Source organism: Pseudophryne corroboree, chromosome 11 (genome assembly GCF_028390025.1).
Source record: "Pseudophryne corroboree isolate aPseCor3 chromosome 11, aPseCor3.hap2, whole genome shotgun sequence".
Taxonomy (NCBI): domain Eukaryota; kingdom Metazoa; phylum Chordata; class Amphibia; order Anura; family Myobatrachidae; genus Pseudophryne; species Pseudophryne corroboree.
Genome location: NC_086454.1, coordinates 262631079 through 262646635, shown reverse-complemented (window position 1 = coordinate 262646635; position 15557 = coordinate 262631079). Strand labels below are relative to the sequence as shown.

General features: G+C 46.0%; 1 protein-coding gene and 1 long non-coding RNA gene across 3 annotated transcripts in view; one reads left to right on the top strand and one right to left on the bottom strand.

Moving 5' to 3' along the window:
- The window catches only part of LOC134969423 (uncharacterized), a 123264-nt gene extending 114438 nt beyond the window's left edge, over positions 1–8826 (top strand). Inside the window, exon 3 of the long non-coding RNA XR_010189476.1 lies at positions 8680–8826. This is a non-coding gene — a long non-coding RNA (uncharacterized LOC134969423). The remainder of the gene's footprint in view (positions 1–8679) is intronic.
- The window catches only part of CMC2 (C-X9-C motif containing 2), a 49807-nt gene that overhangs the window by 19339 nt on the left and 14911 nt on the right, over positions 1–15557 (bottom strand). The window contains exons 2-4 of one of the 2 annotated variants that reach the window (XM_063945369.1): positions 11013–11101; positions 8890–8988; positions 6007–6078 (exon numbers count right to left, since the gene is read on the bottom strand). In XM_063945369.1, coding sequence (XP_063801439.1) covers positions 6007–6078; positions 8890–8970 — 153 coding nt within the window. In that variant the 5' untranslated portion in view covers positions 8971–8988; positions 11013–11101. The remainder of the gene's footprint in view (positions 1–6006; positions 6079–8889; positions 8989–11012; positions 11102–15557) is intronic. The other variant, XM_063945370.1, reaches the window with a different exon arrangement.

Genomic DNA, 15557 nt, shown 5'->3' with positions numbered 1-15557 from the left:
TCTTAGCGGATGCTAAGTCAGCAACAATCTCGTTGAGATCTTCCCCAAAAAGGATGTTTACCTTAAAGGGGATCACCTCCAAGGTTTTTTTAGAGTCCAAATCTACAGACCAGGACCGCAACCAGAGAATCCGGGGAGCCAGAATAGACGTAGTAGACGCTTTGGCCACCAGAACACCGGCATCAGATGCCGCCTCCAGAATATAATAAGAGGCTGGAATGATATATGAAAGACACTGTCTGGCATTATCAGGAAAATCAGACTGTAGCTCCGCTTCAACTTCCTGAACCCAGGCTTCAATAGCTTTTGCAGCCCAAGAGGCCGCAATAGTGGGCCTATGCACAGCTCCTGCAAGAGTGTAAATGGACTTCAAGCAACCCTCCACAAGCTTATCAGTCGGTTCCTTCAGCGAGGTGACTGTAGTGAGAGGCAGATCAGAGGACACCACCAGACGCGCGACTTGTGAGTCCACTGGCGGTGATGTTTCCCAATTTTTACTTAACTCTGCAGCGAGGGGATAACGAGCTAGCATCTTTTTAGACAGGGAAAATTTCTTTCCTGGATATTCGCAGGATTCCTGACGTATGTGAACCAAGTGGTCAAAATGGGGTAAAACTAATTTAGTAAGCTTCTGACGTTTAAACTTATCTTGTTTCTTAGAGGTAGCTGGAGGCTCTTCGTCATCATCAATTTGAATAATCAGCCTGATAGCCTCTAAGAGGTCAGGAACATCCACTTGTGTCAGAGATTCCCCATCAGAAGCATCTGCATCAGTGTCTGAGGGGTCAGTATATGTGCAATCTTCATCGGATGAAGTATTCGAAACATGTGTGGATTGTGAGGAAGTAATGGCCCGTTTAGATGACCCCTTGGTCTTAGGCGGGTGAGGGTCAGGATTTTGCTTAGCCAGAGTCTGATTTAATTGCTGTAACTGAAGACAGTGTATCTGCCCATGGCGGATTAACTGCAGGGACAATATGTGGCTGTAATGGCACAGGAGGTCCCACAGGGGGCGCAAGTCTAGTTACTAGCGTAGTCAGTAAATTAGAGAAAGCAGCCCAAGGTGGGTCTTGATTTGTCCCCGTTGCTGCAGACTGACTGTGGGGTATAGAACCCCCAGTACCTGGACCCTCAGCTGCTATGTTTTCCTCCGGGTAATCCGTGGCATCAGCATTGCATCGTACAGGATCAGCCATGGATCTACCACTGCATACCAAGATACAGCTACCCTCAGGGATCCTGCAGATAGCATGCAGAAAAGTACTTTGAAGTCCATTTACACGGGCTCCGCAGGAGACATGGGCACTTTAAGAAAGACTTTAGATCTGGTGTGCACTGGCTCCTCCCTCTATGCCCCTCCTCCAGACCTCAGTTAGAGAAACTGTGCCCAGAGGAGACGGACAGTACGAGGAAAGGATTTTTGTTAATCCAAGGGCAAGATTCATACCAGCCACACCAATCACACCATATAACTTGTGATATACTATCCAGTTAACAGTATGAAAACGACATAGCATCAGTCCAAGACCGATGAGACTATAACATAACCCTTATTTAAGCAATAACTATATACAAGTCTTGCAGAAGTAGTCCGCACTTGGGACGGGCGCCCAGCATCCTCTACGGACTACGAGAAAAAGATTTACCGGTAGGTTTAAAATCTTATTTTCTCTTACGTCCTAAACGGATGCTGGGGACTCCGTAAGGACCATGGGGATTATACCAAAGCTCCCAAACGGGCGGGAGAGTGCGGATGACTCTGCAGCACCGATTGAGCAAACAGGAGGTCCTCCTCAGCCAGGGTATCAAACTTATAGAACTTTGCAAAGGAGTTTGAACCCGACCAAGTAGTAGCTCGGCACAGCTGTAGCGCCGAGACCCCTCTGGCAGCCGCCCAAGAAGAGCCCACCTTCCTAGTGGAATGGATTTAGGTAACGGCAATCCCGCCGTAGAATGCGCCTGCTGAATCGTGTTACAGATCCAGCGAGCAATAGTCTACTTTGAAGCAGGGGCACCAATCTTGTTGGTTGCATACATGACACACAGTGCTTCTGTTTTTCTGACTGTAGCCGATCCGGCCACGTAAATTTTCAAAGCCCTGACCACATCAAGGGACTCTGGATCCTCCAAGTCACGCGTAGCCACAGGCACCACAATAGTTCATATGAAAGGATGAAACCACTTTTGGCAGGAATTTAGGACGGGTCCGCAATTCCGCTCTATCCATATTGAAAACCAGATAGGGGCTTTTATGTGATAAAGCCGCTAATTCCGACACTCGCCTAGCCGAAGCCAAGGCTAATAACATGACCACCTTCCAAGTGAGATTTTTCAACTCCACCGTTTTAAGTGGTTCAAACCAGTGTGACTTAATGAAACTTAACACCACGTTAAGGTCCCAAGGCGTCACCGGAGGTACAAAAGGAGGCTGAATATGCAGTACTCCCTTCACAAAAGTTTGTACTTCAGGGAGAGAGGCCAATTCCTTTTGAAAGAAAATGGATAAGGTCGAAATCTGAACCTTAATAGATCCTAATTTTAGGCCGAAATTCACTCCAGTTTACAGGAAGTGAAGGAAACGGCCTAGATGGAATTCTTCCATAGGACTATTCCTGGCCTCACACCAAGAAACATATTTTCGCCATATACGGTGATAATGTTTAGATGTCATGTCCTTCCTAGCCTTTATTAGCGTAGGAATGACCTCATCCGGAATACCCTTATCCGCTAGGATCCGGTGTTCAACCGCCATGCCGTCCAACGCAGCCGCGGTAAGTCTTGGAATAGACATGGCCCCTGTTGCAACCGGTCCTGTCTTAGAGGAAGAGGCCACGGATCTTCTGTGAGCATTTCCTGCAGATCCGGATACCAGGTCCTTCGTGGCCAATCCGGAACAATGAGGATTGTTCTCATTCCTCTCCCTCCTACCATTCTCAACACCTTGGGTATGAGAGGAAGAGGGGGAAATACATAGACCGACTGGAACACCCACGGTGTCACTAGGGCATCTACAGCTACTGCCTGAGGGTCTCTTGACCTGGTGCAATACCTCTGTAGCTTCTTGTTGAGGCGGGACGCCATCATGTCTATCTGTGGCAGTTCCCACTGACTTGCAATCTGTGTGAAGGCTTCCTAAAGAAGTCTTCTCTTGGATGCAGGTCGTGTTTGTTGAGGAAGTCTGCTTCTCAGTTGTCCACTCCCGGAATGAACTGCTGAAAATGCGCTTACATGATTTTCCGCCCAGCGGAGAAGCCTGGTGGCTTCTGCCATTTCCACTCTGCTCTTTTTGCCGCCTTGGCGGTTTACACGAGCCACTGCGGTGATGTTGTCTGACTGGATCAGAACCGGTAGGTCGCGAACCAATGTTTCCGCTTGCCGAAGGGCGTTTTATATGGCCCTCAGCTCCAGGATGTTGATTTGAATACAAGTTTTTTAACTTGACCCAAAGACCTTGGAAGTTTCTTCCCTGTGTGACTGCTCCCCCACCTCGGAGGCTCGCGTCCGTGGCTACCAGAATCCAGTCCTGGATGGCGAACCTGCAACCCTGCAGAAGGTGAGCACTCTGCCGCCACCATAGGAGAGACACCCTGGCCCTAGGGGACAGGGTGATTAACTGATGCATCTGTAGATGTGATCCGGACCACTTGTTCCGTAGATCCCATTGGAAAGTCCTCGCATGGAACCTGCCGAAGGGAATGGCCCTGTAAGATGCCACCATCTTTCCCAGGACCCGAGTGCAGTGATGCACTGACACCTGTTTTGGCTGTAATAGGTGTTTTACCAGAGTCATTAGTTCCTGGGCCTTCTCTATCGGAAGATAAACCCATTTCTGGTCCGTATTCAGAATCATACCCAAGAAGGGAAGACGAGTCATAGGAACCAACTGTGACTTCGGGATATTGAGAATCCAGCCGAGTTGCTGTGACACCTTCAGCGAAAGTGACACGCTGTTCAACAACTGCTCTTTTGATCTCGCCCTTATTAGGAGATCGTCCAAGTATGGGATAATTGTGACTCCTTGCTTGCGTAGGAGCACCATCATTTCCGCCAATTACCCTGAAATTGGTAATGACAATACTGTACCGTAATTCTGAGGTACGCCTGATGGGGTGGATAAATGGGAACATGAAGGTATGCAGTGCTGTGCGTTACCTCAGTGAAGATCATGAAGTCTTCTGCCGCCTCTGAAGTCTTCTTTTCTTCTCATACTCACCCGGCTTCTATCTTCCGGCTCTGCGAGGGGGACGGCGGCGCGGCTCTGGGACGGACGGCGAGGGTGAGATCCTGCGTACCAATCCCTCTGGAGCTAATGGTGTCCAGTAGCCTAAAAAGCAGGACCTTGCAACTCAGAGAGTAGGGCTGCTTCTCTCCCCTCAGTCCCTCGATGCAGGGAGTCTGTTGCCAGCAGTGCTCCCTGAAAATATAAAACCTAACAAAATACTTTCTGTCAGAAAGCTCAGGAGAGCTCCTGAAAAGCACCCAGTCTCCACTGGGCACAGTATCAAACTGAGGTCTGGAGGAGGGGCATAGAGGGAGGAGCCAGTGCACACCCAGAACTAAAGTCTTTCTTAAAGTGCCCATGTCTCCTGCGGAGCCCGTCTATCCCCATGGTCCTTACGGAGTCCCCAGCATCCTCTAGGACGTTAGAGAAAGTACAATATAAGCAGACAAATTACCTGGCAAAAAAAACGCTATATAGTGTGACTGCAAAGCAGAGCACAAACTGAGGATTTAAGAGGTATGTGGTGACTGTAAAACACAGAGAAAAATACCAAAAGTAGTATATCCTGTGAGACACTATATTATATGAGAAGCCTGATGCACTTAGCCCCCCCTTCAGGGTACAGACTATAGGGATAGCAATATGTGTGAGATACACAGAATAGAGATCACACAACAGCTATAGGCACACACAGTCACATGTACAATGCAAAAATTATTACAAACAATAAAACTGCACAGGACTAGCAATATTAATTAACTGTACTGCCAAGTAAAGCTATGTAGGTATATAGATATAACAATGCACAGTAAAGACTGGATGTATATCACAGTGTACTTGTACTAAATATCCCTGAAGTTATGCACTTGTTCTTAACTAACACTGTCTAAAGGACATGTAGAATACTTAAGTGTCCTGTAAAATGACAGCAGTGATGATGCAGGTGGCTTTACAGAGGAGACATTGCCCAGCAGTCCCAGAATCAGCTCAGCATGTGTGTAATGGCGCCTAAACGCTGACAGGGAGTGAGGGAGAGATGCAGCTCCAGGGCGGGAACATTTGCAGTAAATGGCGCCTGGGGCTGTGGGAGGGGTTACAGGTTTAGAGCCTTATCCCCTTGCTGAACTTCACCACCGGGTACTGCGGGGCCTATTAAAATGTATTTTTAGGGAATCCGACCTGTTCCCCTTGCCCTGGTGGTCTAGTGAGGTCCCTGTATGGCCACAGTGTCCACGCCAGCGCGCACGGCCCGTCTCCTAGAGACCGCGCCGGATCGCGGTTTTCAGCAGGTCCCGCCTGGGGGACCCTCTTACCTCCTCCCTATGATGCGGCCACACGATCCTGGAGAGCAGCGGCAAGTGTGTGTGCCCTGAAGAAAACCGGAGCCCTCCGCTGTAAGTACCCAGCAACCAGGGCGCGGGAGTATACAGCGTCGCTGGGGGAGGTGAGGGAGCCGCAGCACGATATGTCAGTATGACATATAGCACTTTTAAGTGCCTGTGCTGCAGCCCTTGAAGTCTTCTATCTTCTTAAAAGCTCTTTTCAGGGCTGCCTAGCGCAGCCCTCCCTGTCAGCTGCCTGCACTGCAGGAACCAACTTACAAACTAAGCTCCAGTGCCTGGAGGCGGTGCTATGCATCCTGGGAACAGTCAAAGCTTTTAGCCTGTTGGTGCCTCGGATGAAGATCCAGCTCTACACACCGATGTTATGCCCTGTGGAATACCAGTGTACCCCGCTGCAGAAACCCGGTTATAATTAAGGAAAGACAGAGAGGACGGTCTCACCTCTTTCTTTAAGCACTTCCGCATTTCTCGGTCAAAGTCATTGCATTGCCCAAAATATTTCAGTAATTTGTTCTGCAAGGAAAAAGAAAATGCTTTCATTACAAGGTTTTACAACAAAGAAACTGTATATGCATATGCACTCAAACAAATAAATACATGTGTCAACAATTTTTAAAGGCATTACACAGTTAGAAAATAATTATTCCAGAGACCACAAAACACTATAGCTGGCATTGCCCATAGCAACCAGTTTGATTCTGTGTACGGTGCATTAAAGTTAAACAAAATTAAAGTCAATGCCAGTTACAAGGGCCCAAATGAATTAAGCCTTAAAAAGGGATATAGTGGAGATGGATAGAGAGTGAAAAAGTACCAGCCAACCATCTCCTAACTGTAATTTTCCAAACACAGCCTGTTACACGGCAGTTAGGAAGCTGATTGGCTGGCACTTTATCACTTTTTAAGGCTTAATACATTTTGGCCTAAGTACCGAGGGCATGACTTAAAGATGTACACAAACCCAATTTTTTTGCAGTTAAGCGATTGTGAGTCTGCATGTGTCTAATTCACATTGCGCATGGTCTTGCAATGGTGGTCGCAAAGAGGATTTATTTGCAAAGTGATTTACAGTCAGGGAGAACTTGGGGGGAGATAACGGGGAGTGGCAGCAGGAATGCAGGCATGTTTTGGGAGCGTGTCTGAAGTTGCAGCTGCTTTAGAATGTAAGCTCTCACGAGCAGGGCCCTCTTCCCTTTACGTCTCTTACTTAACCGGTCTTCTTTTCAATACTCCCTTTGATGGCATCCCTCTGTTTTCTGCCACCCTGATACTTATTTCAGTGCTGTTTACTGACGCAGCAATGTTTATATACCCTCTACCTGTCCTATTTTTTATTTTTTTTTACTTGAAGCCCGAGGTGCGGTGCTTCATCACCCAGTGTCTGTGCCAAACGTGCTGGGAGCATAGGACCTTGGACCCTCTCCAAAAGGAGAAGGGCCCCGTTACTCCCCAACCCCTCAGAGCCCAAAGGCCTACTGAGGGGAAAAGGGTCTGTGGGTCCCTCCTTGCCAAGGCGCAGAGGGACCCTCGTGTGTCCCCAGGGTTGGCCGAAGCTTCCCCCTGGGGACCGAAAACAGCGTCTGGCCCTCCCCAAAAGGAGAGGACCTCAGCAACTAGGGGAGAGGGTGGCCCGTAAGGGTCTCACATAAACCCCAACAAAAAACCGTGAACGTGACTTACGAAACAAAAATAAGTGCTGTGCATAAATAAATAAGCCCCAGGGGGGGGGGGGGGGGGGGGTGTTAATAAAAAATTGTCCTTGCCCTAGCCAAAAGGCCAGGGCAAAGGAAAAAGTGCTACAGAAGTTGGGGAGTGACAGTGCTCGTGCAATCAAAGTGCAAAGGCGCCCGCACCAGTTCAAATTAAGGCACCCCTAGGTCACCCCAGGGGCACGTGTCACCTCGAGCTTCGAGCCGCTCCCAGTCTATCAGCCAGACCAAGCTTCATGCCTACTCTATGCCAGGGTCTACCCCCAGTACAAGAGTAGATACTAAACCAGGCCGTTCCCTGTCCAACGTAAGGGTCCCATATACCCATACGAAGTAGGGATACTAAGCCCAGTTTTTCTCCACTCTCGACCAGGGGCCTTGCCACACCCTGGCATGGTACTCAACAAGGTGTTTCTCCATTCCACATCTAGGAACCTCTCACGCTCCTAGTGCAAGAACAGGTACTCCACCCTGTGTTTCCCTCTAGCAGATACTACACTTGATCTTAGCCGAAAGGCCCTCTACCTGTCCTATATTGTATTGACTTGTAAGTCACTATCTTCATGTTTTGCTTGTTTGTTTACTCTGTAATTTGGCGCTGCGGGTCCCATGTGGCGCAATATAAATAAAGGAGAATAATAATAATAATAATAATAATAATAATAATAATGGCTCCAGTGCCTTACTTCATACAATCACGTTGCAATATGATAGGGCTACACAGAACTTCGATAATCTACTGATCTGCAACAGATGCTGCTTCTTTGTACGAAGCCACTGGGATTTGCACAGCCGCCAGTGGGAGTCTCAATACCAGTCCAGGTGGCTGCAACATTTGCATATTTTCGCACACCCGCTGCAGACAAATTCACAGCTGCAAATGCATTTGCCTAAATCTATGAATCAGGCCCGGAATCTATCTATTGTGCCAATCTATAAAGCAATGCCCAGTGTCGTTCTAGATAGAACCATATATTTCTCAGATAAATAATACATCAAATAACCAAAGTGTTAACACTCATTTGGGAAGTCCACACATATTTAATAAGGCTGTACAACCGGAAAGGGCTACTGTTCACACATTGATATTTGACACACTTCCGAGAATTAATGCATACAGATGTAAATGCAAGAAGTAATGCTCTATAAAAAAAAACACCTTGTATAAAGAAAAACCTATAGGACAACAATGATTCATCACAGGCCCACGGCCAGTTTGAAAAAGAGTTCTCTGGTCTTTCACATCCCTCTTCTGGATTCACTACAATACTCCCGGAAAAGCAGTTACAGCTAGTGTTTATTTTTTTAAATTGTGCAGAACACGACCCTTTGCGCTGCTGTAATGAATTTAAATGATTTTCAACCATAAGATACATTTGTCCTATTTGTCATTTCAAAATGATAGCGTATGAGCAACCCGTGATTGGTCCTCCAGCTCACACCACACCTCCACCCGCTAAGCATCATAAAACGTCAGGAAGAAAATTCAGAGGGACCCTGTGAAATTGGCCGGATGGAGTAGCTCCTGGGACCCCAGTTCGGGGGAGCAGGTTAGTAATAATTATTGAGTACGTGGTAGTAAGGCTTTCAGGCCAACACACTATGACAAACCTACCTCATTGTGGCACTTCTTCAGCAAGTTAATGAGCACGTTGCACTCGTCAGTATGTAGGTGGGGTGACAAGTCCGGATGCATCTTATTCTAAGAGCAATTCTGTAGTTGGAGCATAAGTACAAAATTAGGCATTCAATAAAAAAAAGGACAATTACAAAACACTTGCCTAATTCTTCCAATAATCTGTAAAAAAAATAGATGTTGGTGCCTTTAAAACAGCAAACACTGAATTAGCGGTATAATGGACTATTAGATCAAGAAAATAAAACAAAAGACTTTATGTTGGTTCAGAGACATGAGTAGAAGGTTTATAGATTGCTAAAACAGTTACTTTGCGCTCATTTACATAGAACACAGAGGACAGCAGCAGTGAGAACGTGAAATCCAGGTAAGGGATCTATTATACTGAATAGCTGGGAGGGAAGGTGTCAGGGTAAGAAATGTTTTCATCATTTCTAAATTACAAGGATCTAAGAAGTCACTGAGGAATTCAGTTACAAAAAGGGCTTTTGTACAGGCCAGAGAAATGAGAGCCGACTACTAATATCCTACAGCAGGAGGTGCAATATTTCTAATAATTGATACATATGGAAGTGATGGACAGCAGATGTTACTCTTCCAAGTAATGACGCCAGAGCTCACCGATTGGATGGATATTTACACATATCAATGCCACCTGTGTATTCTATAAATATATTTCATACACATTTAAAATGGCTTATTTAAAAAAACAAAAAAAACAAACAATAAAACTAAAAGGTAGGTACACACTAGGCAAAGTGCTCTACGAACGACGTCACCTAGTGTTTCCCTCTCCTGGGCAGGGCATACACAATAAGTGATATGACGACCATATCGCTCAGTGACGTCACGCCACGGCTGGGCCATACAGGCAGCTCCTGGACGACATCGCTCATCGTCGCTGGCATACACGCTTGACGAGAAAATGAATGACGTCGCTCAGGTAGGGTGAAAATGAGCCGCGGCAATCCTTTTCTCTGCAAGTGTGTATGCGCCTATAGGCACAGGAATAAAAAAAAAGTAAAGAGATTACTATTTTCAGTTATCAGGCTTTTTGCGATTACAAAAAGGATTGCATTTCCATGGAGCAACTAACAGCTGACAATGGGGAGGAGAAAATGGATTCTTATTGAGATGAGATGTAATGGTGTGTACACACGGTGAGATCCTTGCTGTGTCCGATTTTGACTATGTGATTTCCCTTGAACTCCCCCAGAGCCCAGGTAGTACAGATTTTGACTATCTGTGCTTGAGATTTTGTTTATGTACGATTTTGACTATACTTTGTACTAGATAGTACACTAGATAGTCAAGACTGACTTTCCTGCAGTCTATCTAGCCTTACGATACCGACCCCACGGGAGCGCGCATCGGGATCGAATCTGTATCGCAAGTTGCCTAACACCCTGAGATGTGCACTAACTTTTCTTAAGATTTTGACTATATAGTCAAAATCTTACAGATTTATCTCACCGTGTGTACATACCTTAAGAGGCAGAACTGTCTAGATTTCTAAATTTGAAGTTATGTCATAATGTGCAAAATGAAACACACAGAAAAATAAAATAAAAATTATACATAACAGAGAGCTCAGCACTCACCATAGTAAGCTCAAATAAATAATGGGATCTTGGTTCATGGACTGTAAAATACATTTCAGCTTGCAGTCCAACATCAGGGGACCCTACTTCACTGCAAGTCGTACTCTATCAAGCCTGTCAACTGCTATCACATCAGAGTCAAACTGAAAATGTGCTACCTGGTTCAAAGCTCACCTGCCAACTAACTTATGGCTTCTAAAGGTGAGAGTCACCAACACAGCTCCTAAATTACCACCAAGGAAGCAGCTGACACAGGTTTAAAGTAAAGCATTGTACAATCCATGAACCAAAACTCAATTTTTTATTTATGTATTAAGGTAAGTGAGCTTACTACGGTGAGTGCTGAGATCCCTGGGAGTGGCGAGTGCAGGTATGTACCCCGTTCCTAGGAATGGCAAGTGTGGTGGATTTCTGTATGTATTATATATTTGATTACAAATTTTATTTTAACATTATATTTATAGCTTTGTCCATTCCACGTAAGATTTTAATGGGCCTTGCCTTTCTTTTATCTTCATATATGACTGTTGCACTTCTGGTCTATAGACAACACTGGCTAGAGCTCTCCAAATACAGCAGATATCTGTGGGCTATAAAACAGAAAATTTATTTTAGACACGTGTTGATCATAGAAACTAATATCCATAAGCATGCTTGAATAAGAAGTCCTCTTCTGCTATGTAAGGTGCACCACCTATTGCCTAGGTGTTTATAGAAGAATGGGCAGATGTATTAACCTGCTGAAGGCATAAGAAAGTGATAAACTCATCAGCCAATATGCTCCAATATGCAGTTAGGAGCTGATTGGCTGGTGCGTTTATCACCTTGTACTTATCACTGGTTTATCACTTCCTTATGCATTCTCCAGGTTAATACATCTGCCCCATAAGATTTTGTTTGGTCTTAGGACTTATCTAGATTTCCTTTCCTTTGCCATGCTCTAGGAAGGAGTAGGAACAATTAGCTCATGCATCTATTCAAAGAATATGAGTCTCTACCATAAAAGGCACATTTGGAATGGATTTTTTTAAACTAAAATAATGTGAAAACAAACGTTTTCACCCTCTTTACATTATTTCAGTTTCATTTAAATATATCAAAGGGCTTTTGGGAGAGATGTTGCAAAAATCTTCACCATGCCTAAAATTCACATATGATTAGAATTAGAATCGTGATCACATTTCCCATACCTGTAATGGGAAATGTGATCAAGTGAGATTTACCATTGTCAAATTGTGAAAAAAATAACAGACGGAGCCTCACTAAACCAACATCATCTTCTTTAGACAGCATTAGCACGCAGGGGCTGGTCTCTGTTCAGCAGATGCCTCCCCTCTTTCTCCTGTGTGCTGTGCCTGGCAAATAGATCTTTGTAGACCGCCCCAGTCTCCCCATCTCCGCTGCCATGGGTGCACAGCCAGAGCCATTGCAATGACTTGTGTCTGACAGCTCATATGTAAGTTTGTTTTTATTGTAACAGCCGAATAAAAACAAAGTTACGATAACACTTACCTACTGTATGATGCTGTTGTGTCAGTCTCCGTCTGGTGTGATGCCGATGTCGGGTGAGGCTTAGTGCAGGATAGCGCTCCTGCACAGTACAGAAAGACTGGCAGGATATGAAGGCTCTCGCATTCATGAAAGCCTTCACCGACAATAGAAGTACGAAGTGATTCACCCGAATATTAATACATTCCTGCAATATTTATACATATTCCTTGCAAGATTCCTGGCTCGCCCTTAAGCCACAAATTAGTACTTTATAGGAGGATTTTGGTACTTACCGATAAATCCCTTTTTCAGAAGCCATAGGGGACACTGGCACAAGTTCAAGACTGTGGGTGATGATGGTGGCTTTACAGGGAGCTGGCACTTTAAATAAACTAAGAAGTGAAACAGGCTCCTCCCCCTCTATCCCCCGTCATCCCCCAGTTAAGAATTAGCCGAGACGAGACGGGAACAAGAGAACAGAACTAAACAAGGGAAGAGAGCATATAACAATTAAACACAACAGAACAACAATGAAGGCAAGAAAACAGCGATGGGCGGGAGGCCAGTGTCCCCTATGGTGTCCGACAAAGGGATTTATCGGTAAGTGCCAAAATCCTCCTTTTTCAGTCAGCCACTAGGAGACACTGGCACCAGTTCGAGACTGTTGGGACATCCCAAAGTTTCCCCCCTGGACGGGAGATCGCTGGGGAACTTGCAAAACAAGGCGGCCAAAACGTGAAGATGAAGCCACAAAGGTATCAAACACTAGTAGAATTTGACAAACGTATGGATACTGGACCAACTGGCTGCCCTACAGAGTTGAGACGTGGTAGCCCCTCTATAGCGGCCCACGAAGACCCAACTGAGCGCGTAGAGTGTGCAGCAATGGATAATGGAGGCTGACTAGATTGATGTATATAGGCATGACGAATAGTTAACAGAAGCGGGCCAAGGTCTACTTAGTAGCAGGCCACCCTCGACACAGGAGATCATAAAGCACGAATAAAGCATCAGTCTTTCGTAACGGTGCTGTTCATTCCACGTAGATCTTCAACGTCCTCCCTTCATCCAGAGAAGAAGATGTCCCAGAGTCCTCCTGCAAGGACGGTACCACAATTGGCTGATTGATATGAAAAGCCGACATGACCTTGGGAAGAAAAGAAGCATATGTTCTCAACTCAGCCCTATCAGGACAAAAATCAAGTAAGGAGGCTTACAAGATAAGGCACTTAATACAGACACCCTCCGGCTGAAGCTATGGCTAGGAGAAAAATAGTCTTCCAAGTAAGATCGTTAAGATCTGCTTCTTCCAAGGGTTCAAAACAGGGTGACTGTAGATAATCCAGCACCAGATTCAAGTCCCAAGTAGCTGTAGGGGGAACAAATGGAGGCTGTACCCGAAGGACCACTTGTAGGAAAGTTTGCACATCCGGAAAGAGCGCCAGGCGTTTCTGAAAGAAAACCGGTAAGGCAGATACCTGAACTTTCAAGGATCCTAGATGAAGTCCGGAATCTAAACCTGCCTGGATAAAAAGCAAGAACCATAAGAGACGAAAAGAATCTGATTGAAAACCTTTTCGGTCACACCAAGAGATATAAGATCGCCAGATGCGATGGTAATGGCCTGCCACAACAGGTTTTCGTGCACGCAACATAGTGGGAATCACACATTCCGGAATCCTTTGCGTTTCAGGATGTCTGCCTCAAGAGCCATCCCGTTAAATGTAGTCGTGGTAAATCTGGATGCATGAAGGGCCCTTGTTGGAGTAGATCCGTACGCAGAGGTAGACACCAAGGATCGTCCGCTAGCAGAAGGCGCAGGTCTGAAAACCAAGCTCTCCGAAGCCAATCTGGTGCCACCAAGATCACCGTGATTGACTCCCGTTTGATTCTCTTGAGAATTCGAGATAATAGAACAGGCATGTCCAACTTGCGGCCCTCCAGCTGTTGAGAAACTACACATCCCAGCATGCCCTGACACAGCTTTAGCATTCTCTGACAGCAAAACTGTGTCAGGGCATGCTGGGATGTGTAGTTTCACAACAGCTGGAGGGCCGCAGGTTGGACATGCCTGCAATAGAGGGAACGGAGGAAACGCGTTTACTAGGTCGTACGGCCAAGGCACGGCCAGAGCGTCTACAGCTGAGGATCCCATGTTCTGGAGATGTATCGAGGAAGCTGATGATTGAGACGGGACGCCATAAGATCCACCTCTGGATACCCCCAGCGCTGTGTCAGAGCGTCAAACACCGCTGGGTAAAGTGCCCATTCTCCCGGATGTAAATCCTGACGGCTGAGGTAGTCTGCTTCCCAATTGTCTACTCCTGGAATGAATACTGCTGAGAGGACTACAGAGTTGAGTTCTGCCCACTGGAGAATGCGTGTCACCTCTCGCATCACTTGGCAACGGAGTTCCTCCCTGCTTGTTTACGTACGCTACAGCAGTCGCGTTGTCTGATTAAACCTTTAACGCTTTGCAGGACTTGGGCAGCTTGTACCAGCGCATTGTAGATCGCTCTCAGTTCCAACACATTTATTGGTAACCGTGCTTCCTGTGGAGACCAATGGCCTTGAAGATGGAAGTCCAACACAACCGCGCCCCATCCCCTGAGGCTGGCATCTGTCGTTAGGAGCGTCCAGTCCCATACACCAAACCGCCTGCCCGTATTGAGATTGTGCAGTTGAAGCCACCAAAGAAGCGAAAGTCTTGGCTTGAGAACCGCTTGGATCAGTTTCTGTATACCCAGAGCTTTGTCCTGAGGCAGAAAAACTTTCTGGACGTTGGTGTCCAGGATCACACCGAGAAACTGTATACGCTGTGACGGCTGAAGGTTGGATTTCCGAAAATTGATTATCCATCTGTGTTCCACTAACACATTGTATGTTAAAAGAGCATGCTCCTGGAGAATGAGATCCGATGGAGCTTTGAGGAGGTTGTCTAGGTATGATATTATTGTGACTCCCAATGATCTGAGGTGAGCAATCATCACCGACATGACCTTAGTAAACCCCCTGGGTGCTGTGGACAGGCCAAATGGTAAGGCTCTGAACTGAAAATGATCCTGTTGAATCGCGAACCTGAGAAACACCTGGTGTGGTTCCCATATCGGAATGTGGAGCTATGCATCCTTGATGTCTAGAGATATCATGAATTCCTTGGGTTCCAGGCTCGAAATCACTGAGTTGAGTGACTCCATCTTAATAATAAGACAGAAATTGATTTAATGATTTCAGATTCAGAATTGGTCATACAGTACCGTCTGGTTTTGGTACTACAAAAATATTGGAATAGTAACCTTTCTTTCGTTGAAGCAGTGGAACCGGCATTAACACAGCCGATTCTACCAAGGACTGTATTGCACCTTGAAGGGCCAAACGTTTTTCCAGAAGTGGAAGACTTGTTGTCAAATATTTATTTGGCGGCAGAACTTTGAAATCTAACTTGTACCCTTGGGAGATGATATTTCGAATCCATGCATTGTCTGATATCTTGAACCAGGCATCCTGAAAGTTTCGAAGCCGAGCTTCCACCGTACTTGGGCCCCGGTGGGAGGG